The sequence below is a fragment of the Larimichthys crocea genome, chromosome XXIV (assembly GCF_000972845.2).
Source record: "Larimichthys crocea isolate SSNF chromosome XXIV, L_crocea_2.0, whole genome shotgun sequence".
NCBI lineage: Eukaryota > Metazoa > Chordata > Actinopteri > Sciaenidae > Larimichthys > Larimichthys crocea.
Genome location: NC_040034.1, coordinates 1,920,795 through 1,939,859, shown reverse-complemented (window position 1 = coordinate 1,939,859; position 19,065 = coordinate 1,920,795). Strand labels below are relative to the sequence as shown.

Genomic DNA, 19,065 nt, shown 5'->3' with positions numbered 1-19,065 from the left:
TCTTTAGCCTGAGGCAAAGGTTTTTACTTTACTGCTTTTGCCCTGAGGCTGTCGGACAACAGCAAGAAACACATCAGTTGTGTCTAAATCCTCTATAGTGTTTATCTCAGAAAAAGCTGATTAAACATTAAATGGAGCTGACTACATGAGAAAATATGTTGGCATGTGTGTGGGGGGGTACTCTCCGACATATAAACACATACAGAAGGCTGAGAGATTAAAAGAAAGGCCTACATATATAGGGTGCCGTTTGTAAAGCGGCATTTAGAAACATTTAGATTTAGATTTAACATTTAGATTTAGATTTAAATTTAACATTTAGATTTAACATTTATATTTATATTTAACATTTAGATTTAACATTTAGGTGTAAGATTTAAGATTTGCATTTAAATATTTAAAATATCTCTAAGTTGACAAATGTTGTGAATGTGCAAAAAAAGTGACTCTCAAAAACTGACACCAGTTTTTTAAACATTGTTTGAAGCTAAATGTGACAAAAAGTTGCTGTTATTTTCAGCGTGAGCTGCTTTACAAACGGCACCCCATATACATAAATGAGAGGAAAACATCACAATGGTGAATTTAAAAGTGATATAAACCTTGTGCTTTGGCCTTTACAGTCACCACATCCAAATCAACCTGGAAACCTATGGAATCATCCAAAGATAAATATTAGGGATTTCTTGCAGGAGCATTGGCGTTCATCCCCCTTCTAGATTTGATACCACTTTCATATCGGTTGAGTCTGGCTACCACCAGTTAGCTTGGCTTAGTCTGGCTCTGTCCAAAGGTTACAAAATCTCAGCTCACCGGTTCATAAATTAATACTATTTCTTGACCAGGAGCCTTGAATGTTTTCTGAGATTACCGGGTAACTAGCAGAAACATCAGGAAGTCACTGCACCCGGCAAAGAAATAGTCCCCAACAAAATCCCCCTTAAAACTGGAACCTGCTGTCAGGGTCTGTCATGTCTCACTTTTCTGTTTTATTTTGATAGTCTTGTCTCATAGAGCAGCATTCCAACGTTTCATGCAAGACAGTTTCCCTGTGTCTGATCATTTCGTTCCTGGTGAGTCTCAGTCTCCTGATTTTGTACCTTCACTTGTCTGATTGCCTTTCTGGATTTTGACCCTTGGACCGAATTAAAAGACCTTGAGAACTGATTATCGTCTGCCTGCCTGGATTTGTGTCCGCCAGTCACTGTTCTTGATACCTGCCAGTTTTTGTACAGATTAAACAAATTAGACATAATGTGTTCATTGGTGAGCTTTAGTGGATTTTGTGACCTTTAGACAGAACCAGGATATCCGTTCTCATGCTACTGTACATGAATACAATCAATCTCTAATCAGTCGAAGTGTTGGCAAGAAAGAAAATAAGAGTATTTCTTGAAACTGTCTCCTATCTCTATCTTCAAACAACTCAGATAAAACTAAACAAGTGCATAAAATAAGCCTTAAATTTCCATTTTTTTTATTTGGCAAATCCAAATATCAGGTCATCTCAACAACCACAACACTGTGTTCCTCAAAAGATATTCAACAAAACACTTGATGAGAAAATAAACGATTAATGGAGGAATTAACTATTTATATCTCTGTCATCTAGTCTCAAGTCAGCCAAATGTTATTTAAAGTTTAAGCCATGTCCACTTGGTTGTGCAGTTTTATGTACTCTCTCCTGCCCACATGGCTCAGTTTAATCTCTAAACTTCATTAAGTCTGTTTTGCGCCAGAGTTTCATTTAACCAGTCAGTTGATTTCCATTTTCCCAAAAAAAAAAAAAAGTCTTGACTTTGAAATCTTTTGATAATCTTTACCTGCTGTTATGATACAATATTACTGCAATTACACCAATCAGGACCTATACTTTGTATACTGTACATCCAATAAGATTACACATGAAAAGGATACATACAGCATCCTGATGCCTCCTGATACCTCTCATGCATCAAGCTTGTCGTTTGATCAAATCAAATTAACTACAATTTCCAAAAAGAAACAACTTGTGTGTCCTAAAGTAAAAATGGTACCTTCGTCTTCACAATAATTCAGTCCACAGATTATTAAATTATGGCACTGTTTTTGAGTTGAAGACAGACAAGAAATTGGTTGGAGAGAGGGGATATGACATGTAGCTAAGGGTTAGAATAAAACCTTATAGGTTGTAAATAAGTTTATTGATGGTTGATAAGTTGTTTATAATTCTTTATGAATCATTTATTTTGGGTTGGCAGGTTGTGAAACATCTTACCGGAGGTGTTTATGATTTTATTTGGTAATGATTCAGCAATAAAAGTTGATAATCCATCTATAGATGTTCATGGACTCTTAATACGTCAACAGGTCTACATTAATTATTGGTTTTACCTAATTAAGTCTACAGTGTTATTAGTAATTGATGTATTAACCATTAAGGTGATCATTTCAACTTGTTATTCCTTTATAATGGGCATCTTATCAGACAGTGGCACTGAACTTTGATATAAAAAACATGATCCATGTTCAGTTCTTAATTATATTTTGCACTATTACAGTATCTGATCACATCCAGGTGATATGCCGTTTCAAAAACAACCTCTGAAAATCACATTCTCCTGTACATAGATACAGTACATGATATACATTAGGGCTACAGCACAGTCCAGACAACAAGTAGACAACTTGTTCACAGTGGGGACAGCTGAAGTCCTTCAGCGCTTACATAACACCTTAATGCAAGATGTGGTGACTTCTCTCTGTGAGACTGAGCAGCATCTGGCGTGCAGTTTTCACTGTCATGAGCTGACATGGCAGACCTCATAATGAAATTTGCTTGCTCATTTGTCAGACTAGATATGCAGCTGGAAAAGAAAGAAAGAAAATGTTGACCTGGTGAAGTTTTAGAGACACAATATGTGCACAAAAGAAAGAAAAAGGAGAAGGAGAGGTTAATTTTCATGATTCTTAATTATGTTAGTTTGAGAAGGAGAGGTTAATTTTCATGATTCTTAATTATGTTAGTTTGCTTTTGGACCTTTGTTCACATAAACTGAAAGTTATGGAGGCAATTTCCCCTGTCACATCAATAAATTAATATTAATTATATATAAAAATGTAATTACTGTCTTATTAAAGCAAATAAATAAATATAATAACATGTGCAAACTTGATTTATTTGTTTTTGGCATCACTTTCATCTGATAGAGCTGCATTCTGTTCCCCTTTAACATACTTAATATTTCACAGTGCTGCAGCTTCAGGCGTATCTTTGCGCTGAGGTGGACATACAGAGCGATGCAGGTCTACGCTTGTTGCTCAGACATTCATTTGTTTCAGTCATCTGAGGACAGACTGTGTTTTCTCTGCAGTTTTTTTTTTTTTTTTTTATGATGCAGCGAGAGGCGTGCCGAGCCGGGCCGGGCCGGACCACGCTCGGCTCATAGGCTTCATGTGATCTTGCAGGGAGGTGTTTGGCTAAAAAAGACTTTTCCCCCCAACATCCAGCCTGCAGCATTTGAGAGCTGACCGTGTCTGTCGCCCTCTCACGAAGCTACCGGCTTGCTTCCCTTCCTCCCTCCTGTGCGCTGCATTTGGGATATTTTCTTTCCATCACTTTGTGCGGCTCATTCCGGATAGTGACGCGCTGCAGTTCCGATCATGGGAGACGCTCAGTCTGCGCAACGGGAGGACAAGAGGGATGCAGCAGCTGAGGAGGAGAGCGGAAAAGTGGATGATGCTCCGGCTGAGGAGAACATTGAAGCCAAGGTATCATCTCATTTACCACATACTGCACATAACTCCTTTGACAGATAAACTTATTTATTATGAATTTACAGAGATGCATTTTTTTAGTATTAAACCAAAGCAGTGGCTGATTGTTGTTGTGTGTATTAAAAATGCTGAGGAGGGATTTTGTTGCTGCTGTCAGGACAGTGCAGGCGCTGCTTGCCAACACATCCATTAAGATAAAAACAAAAACCTCTTTTCTCATCTGAATGAACTGCATCAAGCGCATCAAGCTCACTTTATTCAGGTGCAAAATGAAGCCGGCGCTACCAGTTCCTTCCCAAGTGACATAAAAGTTGTTGAAAACTTGTGTCACACTATTTTGTCAAAGGTTAGGAAGTTTAAATGCCCCCTTGGGGGCAGCTGTGACTTCTTCTTTGGCAGTTTGCTCCTTTTTACATGCCCTTCCGAAGACCTTGTCTTCACTTGTTTTCTTGATGTGGCAATGCTTTGCACTTACTGTAGATGCAAAAGGGAAACAGCACGGAGGAATAATGACCTTTCATTCTTAGAGGAACCCAAGTAAAGCCCAAGGGAGAGATGGAATTTCCTCTTTACTGCACTCAGCAGAAGGCAACATCGATTATTTGTGTACATGATCACTGGGTCATGTAGAGCCGGAAGCCTAATAGATAGTACTGTACTGTCAGAATAAAAATAGCTAGTAATGTCTCATGAGTGATGATCGTGATATTGTGTTGATGTGTTGCACTTTTGACCTTTGTGATTTGGGTGAGGTGTAATTTGGATGACATAAATGCCAAAGCACGTCCCTGTTATATCTTAAGTTTTCAAATAAGTTAAAAAAAAGTTCATTTTCCAAACACTACTCACCTTGCTAGTTACCTTTACTTCAATTAAATATGTCCCAATGTTCTAGGATGTTGTAAAATCAATTGATGAGCTAATTATCACAGTAAGTGGTACTTGTATTTCTTTAAATTGAACAGTTATCTATTTAAAGCATGTCCACTTTACTGTAAGAAGCAATCAACCATTTTAGTTCACGATGACCGAAAACAAAGCGATGTCTGTTCACAGCCGTTACTAAAGCCTAGGTGAGTCCATGTGAAACGCTGAATAACTTTTGACTGGAAAATCAAATCACAGCCCATCCCATAACGTCATTATGGTCTTTGAGCTGTTTGGCACACAGTCACGTGTCACTGCTGCGTGTTTATTGTATGCTGTTTTTATCGCTACATTTAGAGGGGGAGTAAAAACTGATTCTTGGGTAAATTATTACATATTTAATGAACCAAATATTTGCTGTGCATCACAGCTTTATGATGAAAAACCTGGCTAGAAATTAATCCAACAATGTCTGAGAAGGTATTAGCAGATTAGCAGATACGATATGACCCTAAGCTGTTTGCACAGTTCTTTATCTAGTACTACAGCACACTAATTGAGGGACATGTGCTTCTTATACACTTTTCCCTGCTCAGACTTCCCCGATTAATCTGACTCACGGATTTGATATTGGGATAATTAGGGTTGTTTAACTGTGACGTTACCATCACACATGCCTAACAGTGACTGGCCTGTGTTGTTTGTTTGTACACAAAATAGGATTTTGGAGCCCAAGTTAATCAAAGGTTGATTTTTTTCTGCTTTAATATAAGTACGAGTTCTGATGCTATGAGTATATGAGCAAATTACTGCAATGCGTTTCTTTGAACTGAAAAGTTTGTGCTTGTGAAATCTCATCACAAACTAGGAAATGTTTCAAATTACTGCAAAAAGACGGAAACTGATCTTTGCCACAGGTGCAAAGGTACATTGTACATTGTTTGCTTTGTGCTTTGTTTCAGCCCCTCATTAACAACGGGCAGATCTCTGAGATCAGTGGAAAAGCAGATGGCTCTATAGCAGAAGTTAATGGTCACTGTGAGGATAAGATTGCTGCAGAGGGTGGGTACTCATAACTTGTGTATTACTGCTTATTGACATACAACATCAGCATAATAATTTAACAGAAACAACTTGTTGCATTTCAGCTGATAGAGTTTCATTTTAGTCATCAGTACTGTACAGTTCTTGCAGACTGAGTGTTTTAATATTTCATTTCTTTTTCTCGTTTAGCCAACCTTTCACCAGATGAAGATGTTTCAGAAACAGAAAAGCCACTTCAAGAAGAAGAAGAAGAAGAAACACCATTAGAAAATGTCGAAATTAATGAAAAGGAATCACCCAATGAAGCTGACGATAACGAGGATGCAGAAATAATTGAGATGGATGCAAAGCAGAATGACATCAATGAAGGTTTTAAGAGATTTTTCAGTAACATTGGTTTGAAATTGACAGTGAAGAGGGGCAGTGAAACAGCAAAAAATGTGCAAGATGAGACCAACAAGGAAGAACCGAACACAGCAGAAGACGTTGAGGATGCTGCAAAGGACACCAAAAGTGAGAATGCTGAAGAGAACACTGATGTGAACATAGCACAGGAGACTTATGACAATGATTCCACAACATGTCCCACCCTGACAGACGCTACATCGGAAGACATTCAAAATGCAGAGGAGGAGAAAACAACAGAAAGCCAAGAGAAAGCTGAATCTGATAATGCAGAAGAAGCAGCAACAACTCCTCCACCTGTAGAAGATGCACACCATGATGCCACCGCTGAAGAAGAGCCACATTCCACATCTCCATCTAGTCCTGAAGAAGAGGTGGTTGTATCTCCGATTAAAAGATTTTTTACGACTGGGATTTTTTCTGGACTACGGAAGAAAAAGAAAGCTGCAGAAGATGAGACAGCTGATAAAGAACTGGTAGACATGGGGAAAAAAGAAGTCATAGAGACGACGGAACAAGCTGCACAAGACCAACAACAGAATGAAGAGGAGACGAGTCCAGAGGATAAAGAAAATGAACTTAAAGAGGAAATCCAATCAGCATCAGGCCAGATCACAGATGAAGGGAAATCATCTTCCACAGATCCGTCAACCATTATTATCAATGAGCCTGGAATCCTGAGTTCTCAAGAGAAAGAAAAGGTCCAAGCAAGTCCTCTAAAAAGGCTGCTGTCAGGGTCTAAGAAACGCCCTAAAAAGCAAAGAAGCAGAAGGTCAAGTGATGCAAAGCTGTCTGACTCTGGAGAACATGTTCAAGACCAGATGCCATCTGCTGAGTCACCTGAGAATCAGAAAGAAGAAGGTCCTACACAACCCTCTGCAGATGCAGCTGGAGAGGAGGATAGTGCATGGGCTTCCTTCAAAAAACTTATGACTCCAAAAAAACTCCTGAAGAGATCTTCCTTGAGCAACGAAGAAACACAAATAGCAGTTCCAGCAGAAGAACCAAAAGCAAATGAAGGAGAGCAAGTATCAGATCACAGCACAGAAGAAGGCAAAAAAAGAAAAGACTCCTCAGTTTCGTGGGAAGCAGTTTTGTGTGGATCCGGAAGGAGAAGAAGCCGAAAAACATCCGACTCCGAGGATGAAACACCTCAAGCTGATAATGAAGGTGGATCCAAACATGCTGCAGAATCGCCACTAGAAAGCTCTAACGAGAATGAAATTGTAGCCTCTTCCCCCAAACAAGCAGGAAGTCCTTCAGAGGGTGATGGAGGGTCGACATGGAAATCATTGAAAAAACTTGTCACCCCAAAAAGGAAAGCCAAAGATGAGGATGAAAGCAAAGACAATATACAATCTGATAGTGAAGTTACTCAAGATGAGTCTTCCTTTTCAATAAAGAAACTCCTACCAGGAAGGAAAAAGAGAAAGTCTGTTGAAAAGCAAGACCAGGTATCTTCAGATGAGGCTGATAAAGATGTAGTTTCAGTTGAGGAAGACTCTGAGACACCAGCTGTGGTTCCATTGTCTGAGTTTGATACAGCTGACGCAGAGGTTCACATACAAACACAGGCTGACATAGAAAGTCATATACCAGAGGAAGAAAACCATGAACTCCAGAAAGACCTCCTTGATCAGATGGCTGAACCAGTTCCACCTTGTGACAGTCTGCAAATGGAATCAGAGGAAGTCCAAGACAATGATGCTTTAGAAGAACAGGCATCTGCAGCCCCTGCTACAGATGAAGAACCTGACGATCTTACAGAATCAATCAGCAAACATCAACAACTGAGTGACATTCCAGAGGAGGGAATAATCTCCGAAACCATGGTCACTCCAGCTTCATTCAATGAGGAAGCTGCTAGAGACGACACTATAGCAGAGGACCTGATAGAGATCACATCTGAGGCAATTACTGCACCAGAGCCAGCCTCAGACATTACTCTGCCAGATGAAACTGAGATGATCTCTGCCGTTTCCCAGTTATCTTCAGAGTCTTCAAAAACGTCCGGCAACACTACACCAGTTCCAGCAGAATATGATGTCATGGAAACAGATACACTCCTGAACCAGGTTGTTGAAACCATCTCCATAACCCCAGAGTCAGTTCCAGTTTTTTCAGATGAGCAAATCAATGAAAGAATAGCTGGTACTGTCTCGCATCAAATACTGGAAACATTTGTAGAAGAGCAGCCAACAATTTTGGAAGCACACAGAAGATCAGATGCAACTGCAATTAGAACTGGTCTAAATGCCGAAGAACTGGATACAATTAATGCACTAACAGCGACTCCCCAAACAGAGAGCATATCTGAAGTCAATGACTCTGTTTCAACAGAGATTGTATCTGAAGTTCCTACTGAGGAGTTTGACACTGCTGAAATTGCTGTAGATGAAGTATATGAGGTTACATGTTCAGAAGAAGACATAAAAGAATTAGAAAGTACTGATGAAAGCCAACTTCTGGTGGAAGGCCTATCTGAAGCTGTCACAACAGATATACCTGAAGTTGAAGAAACTGTCCCTGGCACAGGCTCTCTAGTTGAGGCACATCATGCTGAGACAGAGCCCCCAAAAACTGACTCTCAAGAGGCAGATACAGCTGCTACACTAACGATCGAAGACATGTCAGCAGCCGAAACTGTTACATCTGAACTCAAAGAGGAAATGGTGCCTTTAACTGAAGTCAATGTTGAACCAGAAAAGGAAGACGAGCTAGAAACAGAAGCTGCCAAAACTGAAGATGATCAATTACCAGAAGAATCAGAAGCTGTGGAAGCCTCCACGTTAGATTCAGAGGAGAGTAGTGGTCAATCGCCAAAAGAAGAAGTAATATCAGAGGACACTTCACCAGCAGAAACAGTTACAGATGAACCCAAAGAGACAGCAGAGCATGTTCAAGAACCAGAAGTATTAGAAGCTGTTCAAGCACCAACAATAGATACAGAAGTGGACAGTGTTCAATCAGTTGAAAAAGAGGTCATGTCAGAGGATGTTCCCGAAGAAGGAACAGTTATAGATGAACCCAAAGAGGAAACAATACCTCTCAATGAAGTCAGTCTTGAGCCAGTGGATGCTTCCAAAACTGAAGATGTTCAAGTACCAGAAGAATCAGAAGCTGTGGAAGCCTCTACATTAGATTCAGAGGAGAGTAGTGTTCAATCACCAAAAGAAGACGTAATATCAGAGGACATTCCACCAGCAGAAACAGTCACAGAGGAACCCAAAGAGACAGCAGAGCATGTTCAAGAACCAGAAGTAATAGAAGCTGTTCAAGAACCCACAATAGATTCAGAAGAGGGCAATGTTCAGTCAGTTGAAAAAGAGGTAATATCAGATGATGTTCCTGAAGAAGGAACAGTTACAGATGAACCCAAAGAGGAAACAATACTTGAAGTCAGTCTTGAGCCAGTGGATGCTTCCAAAACTGAAGATGTTCAGATATCAGAAACATCAGAAGCTGTGCAAGCCTCTACATTAGATTCAGAGGAGAGTAGTGTTCAATCACCAAAAGATGACGTACAGTCAGAGGACATCCCACAAACAGAAACAGATAAAGATGAACCCAAACAGACAGCAGAGGATGTTGAAGAACCAGAAGTAACAGAGGCTGCTCAAGCACCCACAATAGATTCAGAGGAAGGAAAAGAAACAGTAAAGTTAGAGGACATTGCACCAGCAGAAACAGCTACAGACGAACCCAAACAGACAGCAGAGGATGTTCAAGAACCAGAAGTAATAGAAGCTGCTCAGGCACCCAAAGTAGATTCAGAGGAAGAAAAAGATACAGTAAAGTCAGAGGACATTGCACCAGCAGAAACAGCTACAGACGAACCCAAACAGACAGCAGAGCATGTTCAAGAACCAGAAGTAATAGAAGCTGCTCAAGCACCCACAGTAGATTCAGAGGAAGGAAAAGATACAGTAAAGTCAGAGGACATTGCAACTGCAGAAACAGCTACAGACGAACCCAAACAGACAGCAGAGCATGTTCAAGAACCAGAAGTAATAGAAGCTGTTCGAGCACCCACAGTAGATTCAGAGGAAGGAAAAGATACAGTAAAGTCAGAGGACACTGCACCAGCAGACGAACCCAAACAGACAGCAGAGCATCTCACTGAAGTCAGTGCTGAGACAGAAAACAACCAACTTCCAGTGAATTCTGTCAAAACAGAACAGGATCAAGAATCAGAAGTGTTAGAGGCTTTTCCAGCACCCACATTACATTTAGAGGGGGGCAGTGTTCAATCACTTGAAAAAGAAACAAGACCAGAGGGTATTCCAGCAGTGGAAACAATTACAGCTGAACCCCAAAAGGAGGATGAACCAGTGGAAGCTGCTGAAACTGATATTCAAGAATCAAAAGTATTACCATCTGATGAACTGAATACAGAAACCAAAACTGTGGAAGAGGTACCAATGCAGGTAGTCACAGAAAGTACTGAGGGAGGTAGTGCTCAGGAAGACATTCCGAAACCAGACAACAGCAATGCAAGTGCTTTAGTTACAGATGAAACTGCAAGTGAAGTTGTGGCACAACTAGTTCATGAGATAACAGAGGACCAGAAATCTGAGAGTTCCCCACAAGATGTTACCGTTAAGCAGGAAGACTGCATCCCTGAAGTTGCTGACGAATTACCAGCATTAACAGCAGTTCATGTTTGCTCTGTTAATGAGGAAACAAGTATTGTTACAGACTTAGGAAAGGCTGTCCTTTCTGGAGAAACATCAGCACCTTGTCTGGACAATGCTGCAGTTACAGAAGAACCTGAATTGCAACTCAGTTCAGTGGAAGTCAATGAGGAACAAGAAAAAGAAGGTGTGCTTCCAGGTACTGAGATAAATTCTGCTACAGCTGAGCATGCTGTAGTGGCACAAGTAGTCGTATGTAATATCAAAGATGTCCCAGTTGCAATACCTGATGTTTTGATAGAGAAAACATCAGACGTTACTGAACCCTTGATAGACACAATGGCAAGTCAACTAGCTTTCGAAGAGGAAGTCGAGGCTGCTGCCCCATTAGTGAGGAATGACGTAGCTCAGACAGCAAAGGAAGGCAGCGTGGTGACGATGATGCATGTGCCATCGGTAACGTTTGAGGACAATCACAGAATTCAAGTGCAGGAGGTTGATGTTGATATAAAATCAACTGAAACAATTGTGGACTCAGTTCTAGAGGTAGGGGTAACAGAAAGCAAAGAAGTCATAGATGTTTGTCACGAAACAGTTGAAAAGGTAGACAATCTCTCTGCAACTCCAGAAACCGAAAAAGAACTATTGCATGAAGAGAACAAGGTAAACGTTCAAGAAGTTATTCAACATGTAAAGGAGAACTTACCAGAGACTGTATCCGAATCAGTGCCTGAACAAGAAGTTATAATACAGCCAGATGCTGTGACCGAAGAGACTGAGACTGAGGACAGTACTGCACCGGCTGTCATCACTGCTGAGTCTGCAAATGAAAGGCAAGTGTCTGAGGAGAACTTACCGGAGACGGTGCCTGAAAACTTGGAACAAGAAGTTATAAAAGAGTCAGATGCTGTGACCAAAGAGACTGAGACTGAGGACAGTATTGGAGAGACACTCAGGGAGGAACAAGATGAAGCACCTGCTGTCATCACTGATGACTCTGCAAATGAAAGGCAAGTGTCCGAGGAGAACTTACCGGAGACGGTATCTGAATCAGTGCCTGAAAACTTGGAACAAGAAGTTATAAAAGAGTCAGACGCTGTGACCAAAGAGACTGAGATGGAGGACAGTATTGGAGAGACACTCAGGAAGAAACAAGATGAAGCACCTGCTGGCATCACTGATGACTCTGCAAAAGACAGGCAAGTTTCTGAGGAGCTTATACAAGCGACTGATATTGCAGAAGGTTTAGATGTTTCTATCCATGATCACAAAGTGGATGTGGAGGAGACTAAAACTGAACAGGAAAAACCAGAAGGTGTCACAGCAGAAGAGGTGAAACCATCAGAGACTCAAATTGCACAAATTGTTCCAAGTCCAATTGTAACAGCCAGTAACACTGGATTAGTAGTTCCCCAAAACACTGGGATAATCTCATCAATAGGTAATGTGGAGTCCCCATCAAGTCTTTCTTTAGAATTCAAACTCAACATACAGTTTGGGCAAGCCAAGGCACCAACTTCATCACCACCACCTACAACAGAGAGAAATGCACCTGTCAAACAGACAGATGTGTCCGAGGTCGGAGTTCAGGCAGTAGAGGAAGTAGAACCTGTAAATCCAACAGAAATAACAAATGGCCTGAAAAAGACGGAGCTAGCTGAGGTCTCTGTTCAGGCAACAGAAACCACAGAATCATCCGTAATCATGACTCAGCCGGTACTGCTAGATGTCGGCGTCCAAGCGATAGAACCTGTAAACACAGTAGAACAGATTAAATCAAGCGAGACAATAACCTCCAGTGTGCAGGCAACAGAAACCAGAGAACCAGCAGAAAACTTAGATTTAACAGAAAGAGCCTTGATCCTGACCGAACCTTTACAGCTGGATGTCGGCAGCCAAGCGATGGAAACAGTGGAACCAGTGGAACAGATCAAACCGACAGAGAGAGTAACCTCCACTGTGCAGGCAACGGAAGCAACTCAAGTGAGGCCAGCAGAGAAACGAGAACTGTTATTAAGTCAGCCAGTACTCTTTGAGGCTTGTGACCAAGAAACAAAAGCAGAACAGCCCGTGAAACAAACAGAGGAGGAAAGCGAGCAGGATGTGTGGATGGATGCTGAAGAAGTCATCTACACTCAAGAAGAAACCGAGCAGTCCTTTGTCGAGGCGGAGGAACCTCAAGAACCTCAGACAGCAAGTGAGCCAGAGGAACAGGCAGGACCTGAGGTTGAAACTGCTCCTGATTCAAAGACAGAGGCAGAGGAGAGTCATCAGGAAATGCACAAAACAGGAGGAACGTGTGAAATCGAGAGTGAAGCTGAAGATTTTGCTGTCGCTCCTGAGTATCAAGAAGTTTCAGGTGCAAGCGTCTCTAAGATGGAGTGGGATTAATCTGACTCATGTTCAGTTTCACCAACACGTAAGGCTCTCCCTTTACTCTTCTTTGTGTCATTTTGCTAAGTCCATTAGAGTTCTTTCTCGTTTAAATATCCACATTAATTAATATCTTGCTATATGTTTTTCTTTCAAGGTCGGGCAATCACAAAGAGAGGAGAAGAAGAAGAAGAAGAAGTAACTTAAGTTCATAAGAAGTTTTCAAAAAGCCATTAGTGTGTGAGAAGCATCACCTGGAAAAGTGCTAATCTTCTCAGGGGAGTACAACAGTGAACTACATCCATTATACAATGGTTTCAATAAATCTAGTAGATAAAATAAGAGAAAAAGAGAAAATTAAATAAAAATGGAATAAGATAAATAACAGTCCTGATATAATAACACTATTTAAAGATGAGATTTGTGTGTAAAGTGTCTAACTATTTAAGTAATAATTATATGAATATATAAACACAAAATATTAATATATAAAAATGAGGATGAGTGTATACAGAAGTTCCAGGCGTTGGATGATCAGTCCTGGTGGGATGTGTAGCCATGCTTCTGTGTGTTTGTGTGCTGGGTGCCTTCTGGTGAAAGATCCTTAATGACCAGGAGTCTGTTACCAGTGATGCGCTATTTTTTATTACTAATCATGTCAGGTCGCTCATGAATCATGTTTGTTTGCATCTCAATCTCTTTCTTTCAATGTAAAAACACGCGTGTGTACGTTTTCTTTTGCTTTTTCAGAAGCAACATTAATTCTCAACGTACACGACATACAAGGATGCTACTCGCCTATCGGTAAATGTAGATATTTCACAGCTTTTACTATGTATCATCAACAAGTGTTTCGTTATTTCACTTAAATACATGTTCCCATGGGATCTATGCAGAGAGAAACAACAGGCAGACCTGAGCATGCTAGTGTAACTGTATATTATCTTGTATATAATGACTGTTTTAATGCTTACACGGGCAGAAAATGTCCTCATTTTGAACCTAAAAAGAATTTCTACTCCGCCAAGTTTTCAAAATAAGAGCATGACGGCAGCATGGTGCAGCTTTGTTTTTAAAGAAGTAATAATTTACACAGTATTTTTTAATTTAATCTTCACATAAATATTTATCAATAACATAATTATAATCAGCAGAGCCTTAAACTTCAACAATCATGGCAGCTTTACTTGTCTTGTTTTACTCCCCAGCTGTAAGCCTCAATGAGCTCAATATCAACGATACCATACACTCTAATCTAAAAAAAAAAAAGAGGTTGTTGTCTTCTTAAAATTTTTTCATATATACTGACTTTTCTGAAAAACTCTTCCTGGTCTGTGTATAAGTGCACTAATGACAAAATGCAAAACATAAAGCTGAGTTATATGTGTTTATTTACATATATATATTTACCAGTGTTTTATTAATATATTATTTTATTTGAATAAATTCATATTTGTATGCATTTCGTGTACTTGCATTGCAATTCTTTTATACTGAAACTTCTGGTGATCATTCATCAAGTTATTGAATCATTCAACTGAAAATGCACTACACAAACAAACCCATTTAAAAATCATTTAAAAGAAATAATTTATTGCATCTCTTATAACACAGCACTCACAGATGGAGTCCTTCAGTATTTTTCATACTAAGAAAATTCATAGACTTTTGCACAAGATGTAAATGAGATGACACATAAATCCAGCATAAGAAAGTAAAAAAAAAAATCAAAACATTTCTGTGTGGTCTGATCCCAAAATTAAAAAAATCAGACTGATTTGTGTACAGACTTTGTATGGGTGTATTGTATATGTACGTGTTATTGAATTGTAAATACTGGACAACAGTAAGACATTCAAAAATGTTTAGGTCCACGTCACTTCCAGAAAACATCATCACATTTCACCGATACCTTCTTATAGTGCAGCTTTCTTCCTTCGGAGCTTCTAGTACCACTTTGAGATGTGTGCGTCGTTGGAGGAGCAGTTTAGAAAATCATTTTTGCAAGTTCAAACAAAACCTACGAGAAAAAACAAGCAATAGATGGAATATTATGTAAAAACAAAAAAGGGCACAAAATGTCATCACACATCAGGCGCAGAGATCTCCTTACCTCAATAGTGATGAGGATGACAATCATCCACTCCAACCTGAAGCTGTGCTTCTCACTCAGGTGGCTTCTCATCAGATCTGTGAGCTGCGTGCAGTGTTCCAGCTTCTCGTTCACAACCTTAAAAAGCACGGAAAACGTTTGGAGATCAAAAAACAAAAACTCTAACCGCTCTAATCTAAACAGTTTCGTAACAGCTTTCATTTACGTTGACTCTGCGGTTGATGCTGAGGAACTGGCAGGTCTTATCGTAGAGTTTTTCCAGGTTTTCTCGGTCCCAGTAGAAATCTGGTGTGAGGAGCAGGTCAGACCTCAAGTTTATACAGTGTCTGTCAGAGGAGGATGTACAAAAGGATCCATTTTAAAACAGAGTCAATCATCCTGAAGTTAGAAAATACAACAGCAGATCTACAATCGAACTCGCAATTGTTGTTAGACTGAAGAAACTGACATAACAACAAGCCTCTATTACAACAAAAGACAAGCAGACACAAACTGATTTGACAGAGTTTTGACTTGAAAAGCAAATATAGAAAGGTCTGAGTTAACTGCTGTTTAGAGAAAACTAAATTTACCTTAAAGTGAAAAGCTCGCCTATCTTCTTCATGACCTCTGCAGAGGACAACTTAACTCTTTTGCCAGATTTCAGAGTCTGAGGAGCAAAACAGATTAGGGCATTAGTGTGGATGCACGATCTGTCTAACAGACAACCATTACGGATAATCAATTATTCATAATTTCTTGCAGCCTGCTGTTAAACGTCTCCTGTACCTCTGGAATTGATTGGATTGACTCTACAAAGTTGTCTAATGACACCTCCCATATCGCCAGCTTCACTGGAAGAGAAAAAACAAGAGGTTAGAGGTCGAGCACAGCGCCTGACACAAGAAAACACAAATCTTCACGACTTTCAGTTTCTCACCTGACAAACACAGCGCGTTAGAAAATGCAAATTTCTCCAGAACGGCTTCGTGCTGCTCCATATTGACACTCAGAATAAAGTTTCCGCGTTCGAGCTTTGTGTTTCCCCTGAAGATGAAAAGATTTGAGATTTGAAGCAGGAAAGGAAAGGAACAAAAACAAAGACACACACACATATCGACATACTCTCCAACAGTGTAGTTAATCTCCTCGTTTTCCCAGTGAACTAGTGCTACTTCATAAGGCTGGATCTCATGATGTTCCAGTATTCTCAACACTCTCTTGACCTGTGAAGACAATGAAATAAACACAATCGTCAAACAGTAAAGAAGTATACAAGAATTCTAGAAAATACTATAAATAACATATACATATTTATAATTCTGTTTACCGTTTTCTCCTCGACATTCCAGAAAACTACTGAGCCTTCCCTGAAATATCAGATCGGGGGAAAGTCAGTCCATGATTTTGCAGAAAAAATATGCGAGAGTGGGAAAACTTCTGCAAAGCCGTCAAAGAAGAACTTTGCCCAATTAAAACACTTTCGAAACTTTAAAATATAAATAAAAGTGTTGAGGTTTGACACCCAGCTGCATCTATAACTAATTAAAAGCATTGCATAAGCCTGAAAGAACTGGATGGAATGAATGAGAATGAAAAGTTTATTTCTACCTGAAGAAGAACATGACGGCATCGTCGTCGGGCTTTGCAGCCATGTCTGTGCTTATCACCAGCGCGTTCGATGCATCTGAAATTAAAAACATGATTGTCATAAAATGTGTCTATTGTTGTCCAGGCACATTCAACCTTCTGGAAACTTGTAAAACACGTCTGAGTCGTACCTCTTGGTAAATCTATCTCATGGAAGCCGTGGCTTATCAAGTCGTGACAAAGTGTTGGTAAGTGATACATATCTGCTGTTGCAAAGGCGATGCACTGCATCATATCCTGCAGAGAGAGACACACAGGTTTGATTTAACCACATGACATGACCTCAACACATAAAAAGATCAGTTATTCATCCACCTTGTCCTCATTGAGGGGAGGCTGATTGGCTCGAGAAGGCTGCTTTGTCCTCGGACCTTTGGGAACTCTTTTCCCAGGCACCGCTGCTGGCTTTAAACCCGGTTTCAACATCGACTTCACGAGGTCAGATGAATAAAGACGCTTCTGTCCACTTCTACATGTATCCAGTACGCCAGGATCAGTCAACAAAGAGCTGCTGAGACTCTGAACACGTCTCCGCTGTTGGTGAAGAGTGTTTAAACAACAGCAGCTCCTCGAGCTGTTTGAGTGAGTCCTGGGTTTGGATTCATACCAGCGTGGTTGGACAGACTGGGACAGATTGACCGAGGCAGAGATGAAGACTGGATTTAACCGCTGAGCTCCCGATCTGGACCACAACGTCCGGAGAAGCATCTTCACCTGTACAGGTGAGCTACAACACAGGAAAACAGTTGATAGTGTTAGTTCATGAGGTTTTAAATGTATGGTCTAATAGTTAGAGTTCTGTCTGATAGTTGTTTTTAACTAATCTTTGGGTGCGGAATCCAAAACTGATCTCAGTTTTTTCTCTTTCACGTATCAAACGATCCCCGTTTTCTTAAAATATATGAAAAATACTGAACTTAACAGATATGTGCTTGTTTGTTTGAATCCTCGTGAATTTCGAAATCTGCATCATTGCTGTCACTGCGTTCTTCAACATCACTCAGATCTTCCAGAGGAGGGAGTTGTTCGAAAACTTTGAGAACTCTTATAGCTGACGGTAGATTAGGATATTCTATTTGACTTTTATTTTTCTGGTTAAATCCTGATGTTTTCACTAAACAAAAGTCTGAGCAATGATCTTTTTGCTCTCACCAAACCAGGGGGATACCAAATGCCAACTTTTCATGTGTTCCTTTGGTCCACATCCGTTAAACTCTCCACACATGGGGCGGTCGGTAGTGGGGTGGGTTAAGCGGCCGCCCCTTGTGTGGAGGATATAGTCCTCTCTGCAGCTGGCCCCCGGTTCGAATCCCGCATCGGACGGCTAATTTACTGCGTGTCACTCCCCCTCTCTCTGTTTCCTGTCTATCTTCAGCTGTACTATCAATAAAGGCCAAAATAAAAATAAAAAACTCTCACACTTTGTGAGGAGCCCATGGCTTGTTGTCTTGATCACAGAGTTTTACTTTAAAACATGCAAAATCTGCTTGTTGGACAAACACACTGATGTTTGCTTTCCTCTGACTTGGAATGGTGAAACTAGCACAAATATAGCAAAAGGAGTCAGGTTTGTTTACGATGAGAAGTAGCAGGAGCAGACATGATCTGGAACAAAATATATACCTATGGAAATAAAACTCTAAGACGGAATAGTTACAAACCAAATAAAACTTATGCACATAGATAAAATGACTTTTTTGGCCAATTTTAGTTTTAATCAGCATAAAAATCCAACTCAACAGAATTTATTTTCTCAAATTGTTCCCCAGTGTGATGTAACAGCACAGGGTGAACACACCTGGACCTGTACAGGTGTGTTACATTACATTACAGGAATATCTTTAATCATAAACAAGAGGAGCCAGAACAAGAAGACTGACCGTGACTACATGAACCGTCATTCTCCTGCTTATGTTTCACACATATTAAATCATAATAATAATAATGATCATGATGACACATGAGGAACACACACAGGGCTCAGCACAGAGTGTTAATGTGGGTCAATGTGTGGCTCGTGTTATCCGCCGCTTACCTCACCGGTGAAGGAAGAAGCGAAACGTCCGAGCGTCGCGTTAAAATGTGAACTATAATAATAAGACTTATTATTTATTATAATTATAATCATAAGAGCTGAAATAACTGCATGACTCCGAGGAGGCGTGTTTGTGTTTGACCGCTCGTTTCCTGTTTGAGATGACGTAAGCAAAAAAAAGGGAAGTGTGTGACGTAAGGCCCCGAGCT

General features: G+C 40.2%; 2 protein-coding genes across 3 annotated transcripts; one reads left to right on the top strand and one right to left on the bottom strand.

The window, feature by feature from the left end:
* Positions 1–3,130: 3,130 nt before the first annotated feature.
* akap12a (A kinase (PRKA) anchor protein 12a) lies at positions 3,131–15,009 on the top strand. Of its 2 annotated transcripts, XM_019254223.2 has the most exons (5): positions 3,131–3,750; positions 5,586–5,685; positions 5,857–8,517; positions 8,548–13,125; positions 13,237–15,009. In XM_019254223.2, exons 1-4 carry the CDS (start codon positions 3,643–3,645, stop codon positions 13,095–13,097), a joined length of 7,419 nt encoding a protein of 2,472 aa, XP_019109768.2. In that variant the 5' UTR covers positions 3,131–3,642; the 3' UTR covers positions 13,098–13,125; positions 13,237–15,009. The 2 variants fall into 2 exon arrangements, with proteins under 2 accessions (XP_019109768.2, XP_027130769.1); XM_027274968.1 differs by having other exon boundaries at positions 5,857–13,125.
* Positions 14,653–19,005, bottom strand: rmnd1 (required for meiotic nuclear division 1 homolog). The gene is made up of 12 exons (XM_019254225.2): positions 18,857–19,005; positions 17,137–17,548; positions 16,953–17,058; positions 16,783–16,858; positions 16,502–16,541; positions 16,297–16,397; positions 16,112–16,218; positions 15,961–16,025; positions 15,765–15,841; positions 15,398–15,518; positions 15,193–15,309; positions 14,653–15,099 (listed from the first exon to the last, which is right to left on the bottom strand). The coding sequence occupies exons 2-12, from the start codon at positions 17,527–17,529 to the stop codon at positions 15,067–15,069; spliced, it is 1,236 nt and encodes a 411-aa protein (XP_019109770.1). The 5' UTR covers positions 17,530–17,548; positions 18,857–19,005; the 3' UTR covers positions 14,653–15,066.
* Positions 19,006–19,065: the final 60 nt, after the last annotated feature.

Excerpts from the sequence above, each read along its gene's own strand:
- rmnd1 (XM_019254225.2), bottom strand. The coding sequence starts at position 17,529 with ATGCTTCTCCGGACGTTGTGGTCCAGATCGGGAGCTCAGCGGTTAAAT. Across the intron at positions 17,059-17,136 it reads CTCCCCTCAATGAGGACAAG|GATATGATGCAGTGCATCGC; the intron begins GTGGATGAATAA and ends CTCTCTCTGCAG. Across the intron at positions 16,859-16,952 it reads TGAGATAGATTTACCAAGAG|ATGCATCGAACGCGCTGGTG; the intron begins GTACGACTCAGA and ends TTTTAATTTCAG.
- akap12a (XM_027274968.1), top strand. The coding sequence starts at position 3,643 with ATGGGAGACGCTCAGTCTGCGCAACGGGAGGACAAGAGGGATGCAGCA. Across the intron at positions 3,751-5,585 it reads AGGAGAACATTGAAGCCAAG|CCCCTCATTAACAACGGGCA; the intron begins GTATCATCTCAT and ends GCTTTGTTTCAG. Across the intron at positions 5,686-5,856 it reads GGATAAGATTGCTGCAGAGG|CCAACCTTTCACCAGATGAA; the intron begins GTGGGTACTCAT and ends TTTCTCGTTTAG.